Below are 23,285 nucleotides of genomic sequence, written 5' to 3' on the forward strand. Positions count from 1 at the left end.
TTTTAAGCTATGAAATTTGCAGGATGTTTTAATGGTACAAAGGCCTCTTATATGTCAAAAGATCAAGGCAAATTTGATTTTTTATATCACGACCCCTTTAAACTTACAAACAGGAAGTACTTTATCTGTAGAAGGAATGCAGTGATGTCAATATTTGGGAGAGGGCTCCCTCTGGTGGTTGGATAAGTGAGTCTCTGACTCTGGCTTTGAAATAGGAGGAGAGAATATAAAATATATTCTAAAATATCATAAAATCTGATATATATATATATATACCCTTGTGAAAAGAAGTAGACTTTAACATAACAAAATAAAGAGTATTTTCTACAGAAACAATATTTTTAAAAAAAATATACTTGTAATGTTATACTTGTAAATGTAATGTTTTCAGACACTTTATTGCATGTTATTTATAAATAAATTAAAATGTATTATAGTTTAACTTAAATGAAATATGAAACTATATTAAATTAGTGTATTTACCTACTTATGTAGGATTTAAGTACAAACCCAATTCCAAAAAAGTTGGGACACTCTACAAATTGTGAATAAAAAAGGAATGCAATAATTTACAAATCTCATAAACTTATATTTTATTCACAATAGAATATAGATAACATATCAAATGTTGAAAGTGAGACATTTTGAAATGTCATGCCAAATATTAGCTCATTTTGGACTTCATGAGAGCTACACATTCCAAAAAAGTTGGGACAGGTAGCAATAAGAGGCCGGAAAAGTTAAATGTACATATAAGGAACAGCTGGAGGACCAATTTGCAACTTATTAGGTCAATTGGCAACATGATTGGGTATAAAAAGAGCCTCTCAGAGTGGCAGTGTCTCTCGGAAGTCAAGATGGGCAGAGGATCACCAATTCCCCCAATGCTGCTGCGAAAAATAGTGGAGCAATATCAGAAAGGAGTTTCTCAGAGAAAAATTGCAAAGAGTTTGAAGTTATCATCATCTACAGTGCATAATATCATCCAAAGATTCAGAGAATCTGGAACAATCTCTGTGCGTAAGGGTCAAGGCCGGAAAACCATACTGGATGCCCGTGATCTTCGGGCCCTTAGACGGCACTGCATCACATACAGGAATGCTACTGTAATGGAAATCACAACATGGGCTCAGGAATACTTCCAGAAAACATTGTCGGTGAACACAATCCACCGTGCCATTCGCCGTTGCCGGCTAAAACTCTATAGGTCAAAAAAGAAACCATATCTAAACATGATCCAGAAGCGCAGGCTTTTTCTCTGGGCCAAGGCTCATTTAAAATGGACTGTGGCAAAGTGGAAAACTGTTCTGTGGTCAGACGAATCAAAACTTGAAGTTATTTTTGGAAAACTGGGACGCCATGTCATCCGGACTAAAGAGGACAAGGACAACCCAAGATGTTATCAGCGCTCAGTTCAGAAGCCTGCATCTCTGATGGTATGGGGTTGCATGAGTGCTTGTGACATGGGCAGCTGACACATCTGGAAAGGCACCATCAATGCTGAAAGGTATATCCAAGTTCTAGAACAACATATGCTCCCATCCAGACGTTGTCTCTTTCAGGGAAGACCTTGCATTTTCCAACATGACAATGCCAGACCACATACTGCATCAATTACAACATCATGGCTGCGTAGAAGAAGGATCCGGGTACCAAAATGGCCAGCCTGCAGTCCAGATCTTTCACCCATAGAAAACATTTGGCGCATCATAAAGAGGAAGATGCGACAAAGAAGACCTAAGACAGTTGAGCAACTAGAAGCCTGTATTAGACAAGAATGGGACAACATTCCTATTCCTAAACTTGAGCAACTTGTCTCCTCAGTCCCCAGACGTTTGCAGACTGTTATAAAAAGAAGAGGGGATGCCACACAGTGGTAAACATGGCCTTGTCCCAACTTTTTTGAGATGTGTTGATGCCATGAAATTTAAAATCAACTTATTTTTCCCTTAAAATGATACATTTTCTCAGTTTAAACATTTGATATGTCATCTATGTTGTATTCTGAATAAAATATTGAAATTTGAAACTTCCACATCATTGCATTCCTTTTTTATTCACAATTTGTACAGTGTCCCAACTTTTTTGGAATCGGGTTTGTACATCTTTATATGTAATTTCATAATTACTTTTATTATGAATGTATTGACAAGTATTTATGGTAAACTCGGGTATAGTTTTATATAATTTCTATTGAAACTTGCACGTCATGTACTTAAATATATTTGTAATTACACATTGGCAATGAAGTTGCAATTTAACTATCAAATAACACACTAAAGTTAAAATTATAATCATGTGCTTTAGTATGTTAGTCAACACACCAAAATAAGTGTACTTCTTTAAATGACAAAGTATTATTAAACAAAATGATTTAAAATGTACTTTAAAGTAAAACTTTTAATTTGACATCATTACAAGGTGCACTTTTTAAAAGTGTACTTAAGTGTGTTAAGAAACATAGTCATGAAACATTTTTTTTTTTAATTTGAATTATAAAACAGATAGTTTCGGTCCTTGATTCTGATTGGTTGAGCCGCATTCTAAGCCGTTGATAGTTACTCTTCAAACATACTCCTGTAAACACATTACATCAGTATTAAAATAAATATTTTTATGGTCTAACCATTATATAAAAGCAATAAGTCCCATGAAGCAGTGGTTTACAGTTTATTTAGAATAACTCTGCTCCATATCGTGTATAACAACAGCCATTAGCTGTTGTAAATTCACTGTAAACTACGGCCTCACGGGGGTTATTGCTTTTGTACACTACAAGTGCACATTCAATACAATTAAGCACACTTCTTTTTCACTATATGATTAATACACATAGGCACTCTTCTAGTAATTTTGCTTGATGTCATTAGCCTGTTCGCTTTAGATTCCTCATGTTACAGAGTCCAATGATACACAGCGCTTGAAGATCAGCCGTATTGGCCATCTGCCCCATTGAACACCTTTGGAATGAACTGGAGCAGTGAGCCAAACCCCTTCAACAACAATTAACATCAGAGCCTCTTGCGTCTTGCTGAGCAGTCAAATTCAAAAGTATGTGGAGAAAAATAGCATTAACCACTCCCTTTGCTGCAATAATAGCTTCCACTCTTCTGGGAAGGTTTTTCCACAAGATTATACATCCATTTGTACAAACAAAGACCAACAATTAAAAAAATAAAAAAAATAAAAAAATAGTGCAAGAATGTGTCCTAAATCGAACTTTATCCGATCAGGTCAGAAATGCAGGAAACTCTTGGCAGTAAATGTGTTTGTGTGGGGCTCTATGTCCTAATAGTGGGATATTGTGGCTCTCTGCTCTGAGGCATTTGCCAGGAAATGCCCACTGCTTTAATCTTTCCAGCAAGGTCAGAAACTGAGCAGAACCAGCTGGAGAGCCAAATCCAGGACTTAGTGGATTACTCAGGCTCTTATGGCTACAGAATAACCCTGTTTCCAATTGATTCCCTATAGGCCTTGAACATGAGATTTGAAATTGACTTTATGCTTGTGAAATATGACTGTTATTGTCTTTGACAACTGTTCTCCTGTAATTTGGTTAGTTGGTTTTGTCTTGAGTCTGCTTATTTAAAGTTTCTTCCTTTGGATTATTGGCTCAGATAATTCAATTATGTCCTACAAATGCACATTATAAAATGAATTACTATAAAGCAGGAGATATTTGTCATTTTTTCCTTTTCTTTCAGTGAGTTCAATTTTTTAGTTTTTAAAATAAACATTTCTTTCTTAGTGTGAAGAACATTTTAATAATCTAAAGAACCCTTTTCCACTATGAAGAACCTTCTGTGCAATGGAAAGGTTCCATGGATATTAAAGGTTCTTCATGGAACCATCGATGCCAATAAAGAGCCTTTATTTTTAAGAGTGTTGGTACGCAAAAAGGAGTTTTTAAAGGAGTTTTTTTTTTCTCCAAGGTTATCTTGTAGCTCTTTTCCCATTAAACACAAGTTCATTATGACCACTTCTGTCAAGCTCCGATAAGGATATAATAACACATTTAGAAAAATATTATCCATGAATAATGGCTTTAATTTTATTCTTCCTCACACAAAGCTATCATATGCTTTCAGAAGATTTGGAATATAGCGCACAAGTCATATGGACTACGTTTATGGTGCTTTTGTGTTTTTTTTACCTGTGATTCTCCCACAGTTTTCATCATTTAATGATAAATTCCTTGTAAAAGTCCCTTTAAGGCAGGATTGGAATGGCATCTGTGATCATGTGCAGTAGTTTCTCAGTAGGAGCCAGCAGGGGTCACTCAATGCATTTCTCTTCAAGTAAATTTTAAACTGTGATCATAGTGCCTTTGCAAGCTTTTATGTTCAATGGAGTTCAATGAAGTACTGAAAAAAAGTCAGCATGAAATCAAAATCAGCACTATTTACTTTCTTAGGGCAAGACACTACTGGCAAAACATTGTTTTTCATGCATTGGTCAATTTTAATCTTTTTTTTTTTTTTTTCTCAGACCATTGGAAAGAAAACATCCAAAATACACACTTAAGTGTTTATCTTATAACACTTTATCTTAATCTGTAAAGTTCAGTTATAATACATATCTTTAAATGCTTTTTCTCAAAATGAGTTTTTTTCTCTCTCAGTCAGAAATCTCCTCCAGCAACATGAACCAAACTTTACAATTTTATTCCTGAAGGTTTTTTACAGAGGAGTTTGTTCATATATCATTCACACTGATTTATATAACATTTTATCCTAAAAACATGAACATTTATTTTATTTTTGGCTGTTGACAGTATTTTCTGATTTATGAAAATCCCCTCTGTAAAATCCTTTATCTTTTTAATATGTCAACAAAATAAAACCATTTAGAACCTGGTTTTAACCAGTGTTCAGATTTCTGTTCTGGACATTTATGCAAACTAGTGTGTATTTAATGCCTCACTTGCACTTTTAAAAATATCATTTCAGAAAACTTGCAATACACAACAAGTATCTTAGTGTACTGTGATTAATCAACTGGGGAAGCATGTGATATCTGTTAGATTAGCTGTGGTGTCTTGCCTTAAAGGGTTAGATTACCTAAAAATGAAAATAATGTCATTAATTACTCACCCTCATGTCATTCAACACCTGTAAGACCTTCGTTCATCTTCAGAACACAAATTAAGATATTTTTGATGAATTCCGATGGCTCAGTGAGGCCTGTATTGCCAGCAAGTTAATTTGCACTTTCAGCTTCATGAAGCAGTGTTTTGAAATCGCCCATCACTAGATATTGTTGAAAAGCCATTATTTATTTTGTTTTTTTGGCGCACAAAAAGTATTCTCGTCACTTTATAATATTAAGGTTGAACCACTGTAGTCACATGAACTGTTTTAAATAGTCTATAGTAGCTTTCTGGGCACTGTAAGTGTAAATTAAAGGGTTAGTTCACCCAAAAATGAAAATAATGTCATTTATAACTCACCCTCATGCCGTTCCACACCCGTAAGACCTTTGTTCATCTTTGGAACACAAATTAAGATATTTTTGATGAAATCCGATGGCTCAGTGAGGCCTGCATAGCCAGCAATGACATTCCCTCTCTCAAGATCCATTAATATACTAAAAATATATTTAAATCAGTTCATGTGAGTACAGTGGTTCAATATTAATATTATAAAGCGACGAGAATATTTTTGGTGCGCCAAAAAAACAAAATAACAACTTATTTAGTGATGGCCGATTTCAAAACACTGCTTCAGGAAGATTCTGAGCATTATGAATCAGCGTGTCGAATCATAATTCGGATCGCATGTCAAACCACCAAACTGCTGAAATCACGTGACTTTGGCGCTCCGAACCGCTGATTCGACACGCTGATTCATAATGCTCCGAAGCTTCCTGACACAGTGTTTTGAAATTGGCCATCACTATATAAGTCATTATTTTGTTTTTTTTGGCACACCAAAAATATTCTCATCGCTTTATGATATTAATATTGAACCACTGTACTCACATGAACTGATTTAAATATGTTTTTAGTACATTAATGGATCTTGAGAGAGGAAATGTCATTGCTGGCTATGCAGGCCTCACTGAGCCATCGGATGTCAACAAAAATATCTTAATTTGTGTTCCAAAGATTAACGAAGGTCTTACGGGTGTGGAACGGCATGAGTGTGAGTAATAAATAACATTATTTTCATTTTTGGGTGAACTAACCCTTTAACTTGCTGGCGATGCAGGCCTCACTGAGCCATCAGATTTTATCAAAAATATCTTAATTTGTGTTCCAAAGATGAACGAAGGTCTTATGGGTGTAGAACAACATGAGGGTGAGTAATTAATGACATTATTTTCATTTTTGGGTGAACTAAACCTTTAATATCATGTTTTCAGTGTGCAAGATTCATCAGTGCATGTTATTCCAAATAAAAAATGTTTATATTCATAATCTTTCTTGATTCACCTATTAAATGACTTACCTCTTCTGCTTTTTGGACTTTTAAACCACTCCACTCCAATCACGTGGCTCCATTCTGGAATGTTATTGAGTGGATTTGTGGATCCGTGTGAACGGGGATCGTTTTGATAATGTTACATGAAACTTTTCTGTTCTGTCATGTAAACTTACCCTTACTCTCTTATGATATAGTAATATAAAATCTAATATCATAAGAGAAGTGAATGTTGTGAACGACATTACATTATAGTAGTACAGCACAAAACAAATCTATTTGTTGTGGCACAAACCCTTTCACAAGCCATTCCTGACACATCAGGCTAACCCTCGTCTGTTTATCTGTGTGGTTTTTAATGTTGAGCTGCATGGCACTTGTGGTTGATAGATGCTAGATTTGGTCTGTGTGAGGGCGTTCATGACATAGCTGGTCCTCGTTCCCACAGCCACATTCCAGTGTTCCCGGCACTGCCTTGAGAAACAATACAAGGAAAAACAACATTCCACAAATAGCTATGCTTGTACTAGTGCCGCTATGATAACAAGGTAACAATCACATTCACAAGGCAGGTTGAGAGCATGCATTTGGTCGAGAAGAGGAATCCTGCAGCCTTTATAACATGCAGACCTATTTTGTTCTTAGTGGTGTGTGCTAAGGCAGGATTTTAACAACCTCAAGTATTAATTTGATGTATATAACTCATCCTGCAAAGTTTGACTGATATCTCAAATCGTGTGGCTTGTTGAGGAGTTTAAAGTTGGCATGAAACGGAAGTTGTGCGTGTCTTTTTTTCCTGTATTGTGACGTATAAACAAGTGAAACAGCTTCCTGAACAAGAACAGGAACGTTTTCATAGTTCCTTTAACTATTGGCGTAAGTACTCGCTTTTTGACGTGTTCGCTCCGCAGGAACTAGGAATGATTTTAGTTATAGGAATGCCTTTTGGGGGACTAAATTAGCACCTACTTCAGAGTAGGGTCTTACCAAACATAGGAACTACCAATGACGTATAGGAACTACCAGTGACGTAAGTGTACGTTGATTGGCCGAACACACGCCATATGAAGCACCAGCACCTGGCATTTTAAAAAAGCCATGTAAACACACAGTTTACATATACTTACTCCACGGACTAACACACAGAAAGCAAATGTTAGCGACACATAAACAACAAAAAGCTAATGTCAACGGCAGCGTTTGAGGTAATGCATTTTAAGTAACGAGAGTTAAGTAATCAGATCACTTTTTCCAAGTAACTAGTAAAGTAATACATTCAGTTACTTTTTCAAATAGGTAATGTAAGTTACTTTGTTTTTCCATGTATTCTCCTGTCCCCATGTTGAGAGAAATTGTGAGCAAGAGCAGGTGTTGTGTGCGCTGTGTGAACATGATGGTTTTTATAAATGTGAGCAGGAATTTACTCATCTCACTTATAAAAAAACAGATTCAGTATTCCTCAAAATGAATAAAAACAGTGAAATGCATCCTCAGAATATTATGCTAACCTGCAATAAATAAAAATGTTAAATTATAAATATACTTCATGTATTTAAGCTCACTTTATTAACCAATGTCTTTGCACATTTGTGTTTCATTTGTTTTTATTTCTGAAGTAAGAGTGTTGAACCTTCTTCTACAGCTGAAAGTTTTGTCTTCTACTGTACAAGAATGAATTTATATTTCCTTCAGCCTGAGGCTTATTCATTTCACTTTTGGTGTGAAAGGGCCTTTACATTTTACCAAAAATAGAATAACTGTTTTGTTATGAAAAAAGAAACAAGCAAGCCCAACCCAGATGAGAAAAATTAACGCAAAAGTAAAGTAACACCTTACTTTCCATAAAAAGTAACTAAGTAACACAATCAGTTACTTTTTTTTTTACAGAGTAACACAAAAAAATAATACATTATTTTTAAAAGTAACTTTCCCCAACACTGGTTGTAAACAATCAGATATCGTCTCTTGGCCCTCCTTTTTGCTCTTTCAATCACATAAATCAACAGTTCTATCACACAACAAAAACAGTCAATGGCATCACTGTTGGCCAGCTCACGTCACTTCAGAGTTCCTATACTGGCGGTGTGAATGCAGCCAGGAAAATGGCACAAGGGGAACATTTAGTTCTCGTAGTTCCTGTAACTACCCAGTGCAAAAGCCCCTTTGAATGAGGATTTATCGGATGGAGCACTTACACAGAACACCCTACAAACCACCTAGTATTGTTGTGGCAGGATTTGCCAATATGAAGCACAGCTCACATTTTCTTCAGAAAATGTAAGTAGCTCTGGAATTTTACACAGTAAGTGATACTGTACAGTACATGCATTTTACAGAAAGGGCACTTTGCAACAAATCATGTCACTTTGACATTTACATAATATTTACATAAACATCAGATTTCCAGCCCACACATCCAGGCATCAAATCTGCATGTCGCATGGATTGCATAATTCTTTACTGTATCATAGTCTGAAAGTTCCCTGATTGTAAGACTGACCTGCCGTCCAAAAACAAGGATTTCTTGTCTCAATATAATTGACGTATGTAGGTCAGCTGGCGTACTCGCGAGGCATTCTTCATATGCAGCTCAACAGAGGACACATTGTTAGACTAGGACACAGTGGTGAAATCTGTTAAACTAGGCAAGAATGCTCTCTAGCTCTTGTGAAATAGAAGTGTACATAAATGTGCACTGTACTTCATATTCAAAAAGTATATTGTTACAGTTCCACCGGTATATCAAGCACACAATGAGGAGATAAGAGTTAAATAAGTCTTTACTTGATAATCCAACAGGAGAATACAGAATCAGACAGGAACATACACCAATGTAGACACGAACGATACCCAACAACATACTGAACACAAACAGGAACTTAAATACACTGATGAATAAACTCAAATGACAAACAGCTGTGATGAATGTGATTAGTGTCCATGGTTACTGATTGTGGCGGGAAACTAGAACAAAGGAACACGTGACAGATGACAACAAACAAACTGAAAGTCCATGAGGATGTAACATATTTTTTAAAAACTGTAATTGCAGAAAATATAATGTTAATGAAAGAAAATTTCACTTAATTGTACTTAAAGAGTACACATTCAGGATTGTTTTTAAAAAAAATTTGAGGTGCTTTGAAGAAGTGTATTTTGATGTGGTGACTAACTAAAGCGCATTTAAAGAACTTGATTGTAATTTACTGATTTTGATTATAATTAACTGTACTGTGTTATTTGATATTACATTTAAAGTTAACATATCTGAGGGAGTGTTTACACAACACCGTTTTCAACTAAAAACGGAAAACTTTTTATTCGTTTTGACTGTTCATTTAGACGACAACAGCATTTCAGGAGCCTGAAAACGATAGTGTTATCATCTTTGTGTAAACTACAAAACGGTGACGTCATACACATGCATATTATGTGTTCAGTCTCTAGACGCGTTGGGCCCTATTTTAACGATCTAAGCGCATTGTCAAAAGCGCATGGCACAAGTGCACTTAGGGCCTGTCCGAATCCACTTTTACTAGTTTAACGACGGGAAAAATGGTCAGCGCGCCCGCCGCACGGTCTAAAAGAGTTGTCCCTATTCTCTTAATCAGTAATGGGTGTGTTTTGGGTGTAACGTGAAATAAACCAGTCAGAGTCTCATTTCTCATTCCCTTTAAAAGCCAGTTGCGCTTGCGCCATGGTGGATTCGCCATTTACATGGCGGAATTTGCAAGCGGAAAAACTGAACGCTTTTCTAGCGAGGAAATGGATCTGCTCTAGCGCACGAGCAGACCATCTACAGGAAAAGCCGGATTCCACCAAAGCATTTTATCTTTATGCACACAATAATAATATTTTACATTGTAATCCGTTTATTTTTAATATTTGGCATGTTTGTGTGCTGCGTGTAAGTCTCTGTGTGTGTAATAAGCAGAGTGTACGCGCGTTGTGCACCCGCATATAGGCGTATATTACTATATAAATAACCAAAAAAAAAATATTGCGCAGTCTCAATGGCACAGTCTATTTCAGCTGCCTCAAAATAGCAATGCGCCAACAATGCACCTGAACACTCCTCGTTTTCAGACCAGCACGCCCATGGCCGAACAAATGGCCGCAAATGCATTTGCTATTTAAACAACGTGGTGCAGGATGTGAAAATGATAACTGCGTCGGGCTGAAACTAGCAAAAAACACTTGGGTCGTGCCTGGCGCCGCATTGCGCCACGTGTATGATAGGGCCCTATGTGTTTCTTTACAAAGTGACATCGCCAACTACTGGCCTGGCATGAATAATACAGCGTTTTTAGTCGTTCTCATGGAACTGTGTGAATAGGGATCATTTTGACAACATTATCATCTGTACGCAAAAAACGCAAAGAATTTTTAAATTTTTTTCTGTTTTTAGTACATCATTGTTGTGTAAACAGAGCTATAAGCACATGTAAATTACTTGATTAGAATTTACTGATTTTGATTATAATTATCTGTGGTGTGTTATTCAATATTACGTTTGAAGTTAATATATTTTATATATACTAAATTGCAACTTCATTACATACAAGTTTAAAGTATTTTAGTTTATCATAAATTTTTGTCAAAACATTTGGCAGTTTAACCATATTTCAAGGACTACAGACATAATTATGAAATTCATATAAAAATGTGCTTGAGTCCCACTTAAGTGGGTCAAAGAAGCACTCTAAAGTTCAGATAATTGCATTTAATATAAATTTAAACTATAATACATTTTTATTTAATTGCAATTAACATGCAATTATGTGTCTGAAAACATTACATTTAGTTTGCACTTAAATATATTTGTCACAGCAGGTGGGGCAAAATCAAGGAAAATCAAGATTTTTTTTTTTTTTTTTAAACAAAAACAAAAAGATAATCCACAACAAAGAAGATTACAGGAAAAACATGTGGCAGCATAAACAACACAAGACAAAGAACTGAACAAAATGAGGGCTAATGCTACCTTCACATGCTCTTGGAAATTTAATCTCAGAATTTGATTCCCACTTCTGAAGTTGTGATTACCAGCTTGCTGCATTCAAGTTTTGAAATGAAAGGGTGTTCATGTGCAATTTTTACTATACGAAACTCATATTTACGATAATGAAGGCAGCATTAATATACATGGGAAAACACTATTAAAGAAACAAGGTAATTAACTAAACACAGGTGTGACAAGTGAGGGAAATCAAAAACCATGGAAACTAATGAACACAGACAAAGGAAACTGATCTAAAAACAGTGCAAACCAACTAACAGGATAACAATTCAAACAATGAACAATGACAGAGACAATTAACCAACTCAAAAGTTGCATCCCAAATGACGCACTATACACTATGCATTCATCCATGTAGTGCGGGAATTGTATTGTATTGAATTTCTACTTAAAAACATCATAGAATAGTGCATAAGTACGCAAATTGGGACACACATTATCACAATATTCTTTTAAAGCATTTTTTTTTTTTTTTTTTACACTTTTTTAAACTATGCTTCCAAAATGTATTACTTTTTCACAATTAAGGGAGTACTTACCAAAACAGAGACTTTTCCTTTTTCAGAGTTTCTGTTCCTGAAAGCTTTTAGGGATATAGAGTTCCCCTTCATCACTCTGCTTCGTCTTTGTTTAATTTGAAACCCAATACTTCTCTCATCTCAATGAGTGTCTGTCGACAAAGAAGACTTTAGATTTTATCTCGATTGGCTCATGCCAACATGATGATTTAGTATATGTACTTATCAAATTGGCTAGAAGTATCTAGCTAAATTACAATAAACAAACAAGAAATAAAAAATCACAAGTTTCCAATTATATGTTATATATAACATATAATTGGAAACTTGTGATTTTATGTAACTTGTGGTTTATATAACCAGTACTTAAACAGATAACAACAGGTGTGGTGTGTTGCCTCACAACATTGTTTGGTGTTTGTGACTGAAATCCTAGATAATTAAAGAAAACTTTTTCAATATTGAACCTTCTAGTTTCAACACCCTTCTTTTATTATCATGAATCATAATGATACCTTTGTTGTAATTAGCTTATATAAGTACAATAGATATGTGCAAATGTATGGCCATAGTACTGTCCCAAGTCTGTTACACTACATGAGAGCACACTACCCTTGTACACTTGTTTTAATGGCTGGTCAGGTGTTATCTCTCTTATGTTGCTATCGTTCCAGGGCCACACACACGTTAAGGGCCGTTCTCTGTCTCTGTTCGTCATTCGCTCTCCCTGCCCCCACCGACACACACACTCACAGCCAGCACAGGGTGTGGATGGTGAAACTCAATACTGCGGCTTTGTCTCAAACCCTAGTCAGCTGCCTACCTAGACAGCAAATAAGGGCACTGTATATACATGCTCCCAGTGTGAACATATACTGGCCATTTTAAATCCCTTGAAAGAATGTTTACGTGCTTATTACAGTAAGAACTTGTTAGTTGCTGAAGTCAGAATAAGACATAAGTAAAATTTTGTCTGTTATGAAGAGTTTATGAGACGCACATGAGAAGGCATGAAATGGAAGTTGCAATAGTCTTTTCTTCCCTATTGTGACGTATATATATGAGTGAAACGGCTTTTGTAATGAGAACAAACGTGGGGTGGGACTTGATTTTGTCCATGAGGATTTGACTGAATGCAGTGGTTTGCTATTGGTGGATCTCATGTGAGTGACAGGTTGCCCCACCCTCACGCCAGTAAACGCATCAGCAGAGAAGAGAAGAGATGAAAGAGGGAGGGAAATATGATATATGATAAGTGACATTGTGTTTTTAAAACAAACTTTTATTGGAAATTATGGGAGTTAAAAAGAAAAATAATCAGACATGTTAAATTTATAATTTTTCACCAGAATATGAGGTCAGTAAAATGTGATTTAACGTTTTAATTATTAAAATGATTATGTTTTTTATATCTTAATTCATTTTAAATAATTTTAAGTTCATTTGCTGACCTCTTGGAAGTTGTTGGGGCTCATATGCCACGGACCCTGTTGTGGAATGGTGGAAAATTTGTGAACTATTCAAGCATTATAGTTTTGTTTCTGGGACTTCTCTAGGATCACACAAGCTTTTGGTGTGGAAGTCAGTCCAATTATGCCACATTTTGCTGTTTAAAAGTTATCCAAATGTGTCAGTATGTCCATAAAACTGGTTGCTCAGATTTGAGATTCAGTTATTGGTAATCTAATAAAACTGGGCCGTGTTTGGTAGCGAGTTTTATTATTCACTCGGTAGGCACTGAGTGAGTGGGTGAGCTAGGCTTTGAGACGCAGCCCGTATCGGAAGCGTGCTAGAATCACTCGGCAGACGCGTTTGTCCTCTCAGTCTCGGGTGCGCGCTCGGGATTGGCCTGTTACGGTTAAGACACTCCTCTGATCACGGACGAACACCCTTCCTCAACCGCAATCCTTCCGGTCTCGAGTATTATGTAAAATACCTGTCTCTGTTCTCGAAAGTTGACGCTAAAGTTGAGTTGTAGTTGTAAAGCGAGCATTTTTTAACTTTCTTTTGATTTATTTACGGTATTGAGTGACTAAAGAGCGCGCGATGGTGCTGAAATCTGAAGACGGAGTCGGTGAGTGACTATCGGCAGCTGTTACTTTGACTAAACTTATTCTTCATAAACAACATGCGCATGTGTGAAATCTGAGATACATTAAAATCTCTATTGACATTCACTATTCAGCGCTTGACTCCTTTAGAAGTTGATCTTAATGTGTTTTTTTTCCCGTAGTATAACGTCTAATTTCCACTGTGTATTTATTTCGATTTAATGAAACAAACAGCTTTAAATAAATAAATAAATATTATGGCCTTGTTTCTACAGTTCTCGTATGCTGACAAAATGTGGCAAACACAACTGTAATGAACGTGCCCTTCAATAAACAACGAAAATGTAACTTTTTATTATGAGGATAAATAATCAAAAACTATTTGTTTGCGGAATGTGGTAATGCCGTCAGACTGCTGCATACGGGTCTTCATGTGAACTATCCATCATCTCTTCTTTGTTGTGAATGCAGTTATGTTTTGAATTATTCATTGTGAATGAAAGGCCTCATTGGTTTTGACGAGAGATGAATGTGTTTTATTGTTCCATGATCCTCTTATGTGCAAATATCTCAGTTAATAATGCTTTCTGTTAGTTTGGCTGTGTTGCTGAAGAAATCCCTGAGTGTTTTTGCATGGATGTTAAACCCAGTGCTCTGAATAGTGCCCTCAAAAAGCAGTACTCTCACTCAGTCATTTGTGATTCATGTTATGATATGGAGTTTGAGTTAAATCCCTGTTGGTTGAGCATGTCTGTTCAAATCTTCAATGCCCATTTTTTTTTTGTCTGACAACTGGTTTGTCCTCACTTTTAGTCCTGCATGTTTACCTGTAAAATTCGTCTGTCTTGTGACTCAAACAGGCTGCGACATGTCTGAACTAACTGTTGAATCCTGAGCAAGAATCCACACAGATTGTGGGCAGTCTTCCACATACCATAGTTGCTGAAGTTTGCTGAATGTTTAGCAGTATTGTAACATGCTGTAGTCATGTGTGTTTGTAACACTTGTTGTCTGTTGCTGAGGAATGTGGCTCAGCTGTCTGGGTTCAGTGAGGGGGTTGGGATGTTTTCTGTGGGAAACTGCTGAATGCTGCTGATAGCTCAATGTTGATCTCACATAGGCTACGTTTACCTGCACCAATTTTCGTCAATCCGAATGAATTGAATCCGATTGCAGATCTGTTTACATGTACTCTAAACATTGGAATCTGATTCAAATATCTGTTTATGTGTTTTATATACATTCCGATTAAAACTTTTGCGCATGCGCTCTGCATCTGTGACGTCATATCAATCACACTTGTGGTAACCCGGGTTGAGTCAACAGACGATGATCATGTATCAACGACAGCCAGAGATATTGTCAAAAGCATCAAATCTTGGCAATATTAAGAGGATTTGTTATTTCCAATTAATGTAGGCCTGTTACATTCTTCTAGTCTATTATTATAACTATTAGGTTCAGCTTCTTTTATTATAAAAATAAATATTATACGTGCTGTGGGGATAATAAAAGATTAGGCTATCTTGGAAAAACATTTTTAGGTCTATTATACAATGAATTTTAGGCCTATAATTAAAATTATTAAGAGTGTAGCCTATAATATTTCCTAACTCTGCAGTCATTAATGGAAATTAAGCACAGCTTTACTTCAAGCACCGACTTTTTAAAAAAAAAAAAAACAACCTGTTTAACACGAAATACTATTATTCTCAGCACACGAGAAATAATGGGATAAATTAAGACCGTTATATACCGTTATCAGCATATTATGTTGAAATTCGTCTCTGAGAGAATATGCTCCGTTAATGCAGCGTCAGACAGCTCCGTCACTTTTTACTTTCAAATTCTGTAGTGAATACTGACCGAGGTTGAGACTTTTTCCACCAGCATAACTCTTGCGCAAAGTTTGCACGTTGCTTCTTGTGTGATATCTATTGGCTCCCCTTCTTGTTTTAAAATGGAAAGATTTCCAATATTATGACGAAGGGATACAGCTACGCCACTGCCTGTTGACATACATCTTTACAACTAAAGACGTGAACGTGAACTTGCGCACTGCGTAATGCGTGTCAACATTGCACTGCGCATGTGCCCCAGAGACTTCTGAATACGATTGAGAAAGTAGTCGGATTCAAGCGTTTACATGGTAATTTTTTGCTTTTAGAAAAGGAATAAACCACCCCTTCCAATCCGATCGAAATTTCATTCGGATCGAGCTCAGTCGGATCGATTAAGGTGTTTACATTAACTTTTTTCAATCCGTTTGAGCCGTCAATCCGATTACAAATGGATTATTTGGGTGCATGTAAATGTAGCCATAGACAGACTTTTGGCTGTCGAATATCGACTTTGCTTGTTTATTTTGGCCAAGAGGCACCCAGAAAAGAATATGGAAACTTGTTTCCACCATGGAATAAAAAATTAAAAAGGTAATTGCATGATAAAGTCGCAAAATTGCAAGTTATAGTCAGAATTGCATGATATAAAGTCACCATTTCAAGTTATAATGTCAGAATTGCGAGATATAAACTTGCAATTGCGAGAAAAAAGAATTGTCAGAATTGTGAGGAAAAAAATGTCAGAATTGCTTTGTTTACTTACAAGTACCTCAAACCACACTGTATAAACTATATACTTAATATATTTTAAAGATCAAATGTGACAAGCATTACAAACTCAACCTCACGTCAGCGCTGACTGTACTTTATCCTACTTATTACATGTCTACTTTCTAAATAATACCCAAATGTACATACTGTTTGGTGATTATATTAATCTGTTTGAAATACAATGGTTAGGTTAACAGACATTGAAACATTTTTCAAGTACCAAAATTTGATTAACATGAATTCTTCATGTTTGATTACTTCTAATTACATACTGTAACTGGGCTGGGTGTTGAAAAGTATGTCTAGTTAGAGCTGTTTCCCATAGTAAGGGTGTGGACTGTCTAACTAACCTGTCTTCTGAGAAAGAGACCTGACAGGAAATGTCACCTTACATTGAACCCTGACAGGAAGAAGCATGGATCTCACTGCCCAATAAAACTCTGCATCTAAGGATCTTGGGAAATGCGGTGCAGTTTAATATCATTAGCATGTGACCTATTTGTTGAGTTGAGCTGCTGTGTAAAATAGGATGTTATTGATTTTTTTTTTTTCTCTCTCAGCTCAGCTCAGTTTCCTGTCTGTGCTGTTGATTATCTTTGTGACCGCTGTGGTCACGTGACTTCCTGTCTTGCGTGCTTCAGGCGCTGTGTTTACCAGATGAAGGGCATGTGGGATGTTGACCGTGTTCCTGTGTTCTCACCATCAATGTAGAAATAGAGGACAGAGAGGTTTTAATGGTACATTTAGTGGATGTAAGCTACATCTGTCACATGCTGTTGACTGTCACAGAAAATAATTTCAACCCTGTTTATATGATCAAGTAAAAGTTGTTTACTGTAAGCAATTACGGTAGAAGTCTGCGGGCAAGACATTGCATCAGAATAAAAGCTTCTCTTAAACATTGTGCACTGAGCAAAGTCCACCACAGGAATTACACCTGTAATGCATAACCATCCACTTGTAGAAAAGTAGCAAATAGATGATTTCATTGACTTGATTATCTAGAGTGCTTTAACAAATCTACAAGTTTTCATGCCCCATTGACTTCATTGTAAGTGCATTACTATAAAATTAGCTTGTTTTTATGAGCTGAAGTTTGACAGCATGTCACATCATGTTTTGGAAAGGCTGAACAAATGTTGGTTACATTGATTGTGTTGAGGTCAAACAGACGCCCATTGGTTTTCATGCAGTTTGCCAGAAATCAGCACTTTGAAAAACCACAAAGAATCTGGTAAAAAAAAAAAAAAAATAGAAAAGACTAAAATATGAAGTACATGAGAACACATGAGGAATGCATGAAATTTAAGACTCAAAGTTTACTTGAAATTGGAAACTTGTCTTCTGAATAATCCATGGAGAATTCACCTATGCACTCTTCAACTATTTGAGTTTCACAGTGAAGGATTGTTGTTTTTTTGGGGGGGATCTCAGTTACTAGACTCTTGCAGAACTGAAATGAAGTGCGAGAAACCCATTTTACCTTTAGAAGAGTTTGAAAACCAGACATAACAAAATGAGTTTCTTTTTCTCTAAGTACTGAAGGCAATAAATAACAAATCATGTTAAATAGGCCTACTATTTATACTTAGTTGTAGTTATTTTCTCCTTAATGTGCAAATAGTCACTACAAGCAGTCATGACAAAAAAACAACAACAACAACAAATAGGTGGAAATTATTACATTTCTTATGTATTTTATATTTTTAGTCTCTGACTAGCTACAAAAGAGGTTTTCTGTTCTGTTTTTACATGAATCTTAAAGGTGCAATATGTAATATTTTTGCAGTAAAATATCCAAAAACCACTAGGCCAGTGTTATATATTTTGTTTACTTGAGTACTTACAATATCCCAAATGTTTCCAACTATTTGTAAATTGTGAGAAAATTGCAATTTTAACCAAGGCTCCGGGACGTGTGAGGAGTCGCCTGTCAATTGCGTCATACCCGTGTTAACCCTCGGTCTGCCTCGGTTTCCGGTTTTATTTAAACCATGGAAACACCAAAGATGCTTTAATATATTACACGTTTTAATAGACAAGGTAACAACTGTTTTGATATATTTATAGACAGAAAACTAATTGTTATATAGCTCAACACATTTAGTCTTATTGTTTAAAGCAATTTTTTTTTTTTTTTTTTTTTTTTTTTTGCGAGTACCATGCTTTACCATGCCTCAGAGAAAAACACTATTTTGTCAAGTAGCTAACATAGCATAATCAGATGCAGCTTTATTTTTAGTAACAGTAATACAGAATTTTCTCCATCATACAATACGTTTTAAAATGAATTGCATGCCATTTATCAACACAAGCCATCCAGTATTTAATATGATATTCTAAAATCAATATAGTTTACTGCAGTGTGTCTCAAACAAGTGTCTCACAGCAGCCGCCCAGCGAACGCACAGAGTAACATTATAACATCGTTTTCAACACTCTCAAATGTATCTAATATGATAAACAGAGCTGTGTTACCTCATACTCATGACCAGAAAAGGGGAAGCGCCGCCGGCGACTGTGGCATAATAAAAGTTCCGCTGCTCGTGAGGCATGTGTTGCGCAATTGCTCCAGCGGCCTCGTTCAGCTCCCACAACACTCGGTCCTGCTCTGCTTCATACTACAGTAACGTTAATAATCGCATCCATGAACATGATTTCTTACAGAGTCCTATCAATATTCTTTTGCGCCGTCCGTTGAGGAGAAGACCACATGTCCCAAGATTCCGCGCTCAAACTTGGCGTCATCAAGCTACGCCCTTGTTTTGAATAGGCCTCTAGTGACCTCTAGCGGACAGAAATCCTACATACTGCACCTTCAAGTGTTTTTCATAGTATTGTTTGTTTTTTTGTTTTTTGGCAAATTGCATGGAAACCAATGAGCGATCAATTTGACCCCAACACAAACGGACAACTGATTAAGTGTGAAACTCAGAGTATTTATGCACAATACATGATTAAAAGTATGTGAACACCCCTGTCTACAGTGTCAACAGTCTAAGGATGCGGACTGCGGGTCAAATTTAACTGTCAAATAATGGTTAGGCCTATTGTTTATAATATTTTATTTACACCTTTTATGCTTTTCAGATTGAAGTCGCCTATGACTGTGATTATGAATACTGCCTCTCTGATATCCCATTTGGTGAATCTTCAGTAGATTTATTTTAATGCAGGTGCAGTTTGGATTGTGGTCTTTATTAAGTGGGTCGGGTCCAAAATTAAATTAGTGCTTATGTCGGACAACAGTTTGAGTGTTCTGTTAAGTAGTGCGGGTAGGGGTTTACCATCAGGTCCCGTGCTTATGACCTCACTGATGCTCTTGTGTCTGAATGTTCACGCTGCTTTTTTCACACAATGAAAGTGGATGGGACAAGGGAATTGCATTGCATGAAAAAGAGCTGCTTTGACATTCTACTAAATATCTCTAATAATGTCTGGCATGGTGTGGTCTAGATTGGACATGAGAGTAAATGATGACAGAAGTTTAATTTATGGGTTAACTATCTCTTTTAATGTGTCCAAATCAAGGCTGCCACTGATTAAAGATTTTTGTAGTTGACCAGTCATTCATTTAAGTGAATAGTCGACTAATCGCACGTTTATGATATTAATTTAATTACTTAAATATAAAATAAATATATAGATTAGAAACAAGCTAAGTATGTTTCAAATGATAAGCCATATTTAAGGTTGATGAATGATAGGTGAACATTTGAATTTCCTACCTGACATACTGTATTTACCACAAGGACCCACTGTTAGGTATCTGTCCCTCATGGACTGTGTGACTTCACTACTTCCTGTGGAGTTATTTTTATTCTGTGACTAATTGAAAGTTGTTCGACTATGCCTTTTCTCATCAACTAACATTTAGTCGACTATTTGGGGGCAGCCCTAGACCAAATGCCTCTTGAATTAAATATGAGTAACGCTAACATTTCCCACAGTAACTGTACATATTGTGTGAACCTCTGCCTCAATCAGGATTTATAGTCATATGTGGTGTTTACTCATCAGATTTCTCCTGCACGCTTTCGTTGCTCGCATAAACGGCAGGATGTTTACTCTGCAGAGCTTCAGGATGTTTGCTCAGCACAGCGGCCCTCTGCTCGGGCCTCCCCCTCACAGATCACACATCAGATCTGCAGCAAAATCCTCCGGTGCCTCATGATCGTTTAACTAGGCTGATGATAAAAATAAATCGGTCTGCATTCCACAAACAGGCCTTGAAACAATCTCTTATTGTTGCTCATGTTATTTTTGGCTGATGCCTGCTGCCTTGATTCCCTGGCTTTCATTCACTCTCGTGAGTGGTGTGATATTGAAAGAATGTGTGTGACACAGAAATGTTTCACCTCCTCAGAGTTGCTCTGATTTAAGATCCTCTCAGGACACACTGAGGCTGGCCGATTCCAGGGAAAAGTATTTTAATGATGATCTCAGACCTTGATCGTTATGTTAAGTTTATTGGTTTAGATGAGCTTTATACAATGGGCCCAAAAATACATGGGGACTTTAAAACCATGACCTTGACAATGCTAGCACCATGCTCTACTTTTTGAGCTACGCCAACGTTATATTTCCGTTATACCGCTATGTGTTTGTGAAGTAGTGATGATACTGTGACTCATTGGACTGATGACGTTTTCTCCACTGCACTCTTTCATCATATGAACAGGACTTCATACACCAATATAATGTGGCTCTAAGATAATGTGAATTTGAAGAATATTCAAGAGTTACGATTGAGACCTAAAGTAATAGTTCACCCAAGAAGGAAAATTCTGTCATCAGTTACTCATCCTCTTGTCATTCCAAACCTGTTTGAATTTCCTTCTTCTGGGGAGCACACAGAGATCTATTTTGAAGAATGTTGGTAACCAAACTGTTTTGGTGACCACTGACTTCTATTGTCTCAAAATATCTTCTTTTATGTTCCACAGAAGAAAGTCAAACAGATGAGTAAATGATGACAGAATTTTCATTTTTGGATAAACTGTCCCTTTAATAGCAAGATTTAATGCTGAAAAGTCTAGCTATATGAGACTACATTTGCAATTTGTAAAGAAAAACCTCATTGTTCTCATTGTCCTGTTGGTTGGTACTGATGCAACTTGGGCCAAGTAACAAGATCCCTCTTGTGGACAGTGTTTCTGCTTGATCTATAAAAAAATGTGGTGAGCAAGTTATGAGTAAATGTCTGCAAGAAAGAGCAGAGAATGACCACTAGATGGGGCATCCTTGTTCATGATGGCATTAAGTCTGTGAGGGAAGGGAGGAGAGAGAGACAGAGTGTGGGATGGAAAGGACCGTCTGCACATGGACTTCAGCAGTATGTGAAATGTGTCTTCCTGTTTCTCGGTCTTGCTGTAGCAAATGTCTGTCTCTGTCATACTTGACTGCCACTTCTTACCTGGATGAGTTGTCTGGTTTTTTTATCTTTGGTTCTGCTGGATAATGAAGGAGAGTGTTTTGATGAGTGAACAGAAGTGGACTGATATCAGCACGATATATCACTAAAGATTGTGGAATCAGGTCAGTTTGCTTAAATACTGAAATGGCAGGGTGTTAAAACTTTTGTGATGTTTCCATGTTAGTGTAGAATGAATGCAAGTGCCTGTAATATGAACTGTCTTACATATTGAGTGGTTTGATTGCAAACAGAAAGATCATTTGTGGACTCGATAAAACTGAGTGTTGAGCGTTCACAGAACATGTGAGGTTAGTGGCACATGGCTTCTGGCTTCACGCAGTCATTTGTTCCTTTTCTGCTGCATCTAGCAGTCACTGGCTGACCATCAGCTTCATTTTATCCATCAGCAAGAGATTTTGCATGTCTAGGAGGAGTTAAAGGTGCAAGCTTTAATTTTACTGGTTCATGTGAAGAATGTAAGAACAGAAAAATCGAGCCTAGGATGATTCTGTGATATGCTGTCAAGCTGTATTTGATTCCAGGTACTGCAGGAATGTTTATTATTGCAGGTAAGTTTTTTGAGGGGGTTTCTGAAACAATATCCACTTATATTCAGTAGCCAAACTTGGACAGAAAAGCCCCATGAAGAAAGGCATTGTCTCATTTATCTAGAGCATAGTTGCATTGATTTATGGAGTTCAGTCATCTATTATCTGCCCACTGCCATATCTGTGTTCATTCGCCAAGCAGTCCCACACGGCCCTTGAAAATGCTGTCTTTTTCAGCAGGTCAGACCTGGTGAAGAAATGTCAGACCTAGTCCAGTACTTTGAACAATGGCATAATATATCCAGTGAATGCAGTTTCTCAGTATTTCAGTCTTAGGTCAACCAACCAGAGGTGAGGTATGTGCAATGTGTTACATTTTGGAAGTAAAACCAAAGAGCTGAAAACAAGAGTAAAAATTTTTTTGGCAAGTTCTAAATCCTGAGATGTTACCTTCTTGCCATAGTAAACAGCTGCCGCTGGTACTCACAGTGGTACTTGCATTGATCATGCAAACGTTTCACAGTTTTGAAGTTTAGTAATAAAATTTTAAAAGGGATGTGCATTGGGATTGAGGTGGAACGCTGATTTGGATAAAGAAGACAAATCGAGTGGGAAAACGGCCTAAGAAAAGTGTCTTTGACTGATGACCAGACTTGTTTCATTGAGTAAATGTTTAATCAGGCTGGCAGGACAGATGT

The 23,285-nt window shown here is 36.7% G+C and overlaps 1 protein-coding gene across 6 annotated transcripts in view; it reads left to right on the forward strand.

The window, feature by feature from the left end:
- cyth1a (cytohesin 1a) overlaps positions 1-23,285 on the forward strand; it is a 63,823-nt gene that overhangs the window by 14,216 nt on the left and 26,322 nt on the right. Inside the window, exon 1 of one of the 6 annotated variants that reach the window (XM_051886048.1) lies at positions 13,780-14,034. The exons of 3 other annotated variants lie outside the window; for them this stretch is intronic. In XM_051886048.1, the coding sequence (XP_051742008.1) occupies positions 14,007-14,034 (28 nt within the window). In that variant the 5' untranslated portion in view covers positions 13,780-14,006. Of the gene's footprint in view, positions 1-13,779; positions 14,035-21,930; positions 21,959-21,978; positions 22,162-23,285 lie in introns of those variants that run through there. 2 more of the 6 variants (XM_051886050.1, XM_051886051.1) reach the window with 2 other exon arrangements.

Source organism: Ctenopharyngodon idella, chromosome 3 (genome assembly GCF_019924925.1).
Source record: "Ctenopharyngodon idella isolate HZGC_01 chromosome 3, HZGC01, whole genome shotgun sequence".
NCBI classification, from domain to species: Eukaryota; Metazoa; Chordata; class Actinopteri; order Cypriniformes; family Xenocyprididae; genus Ctenopharyngodon; species Ctenopharyngodon idella.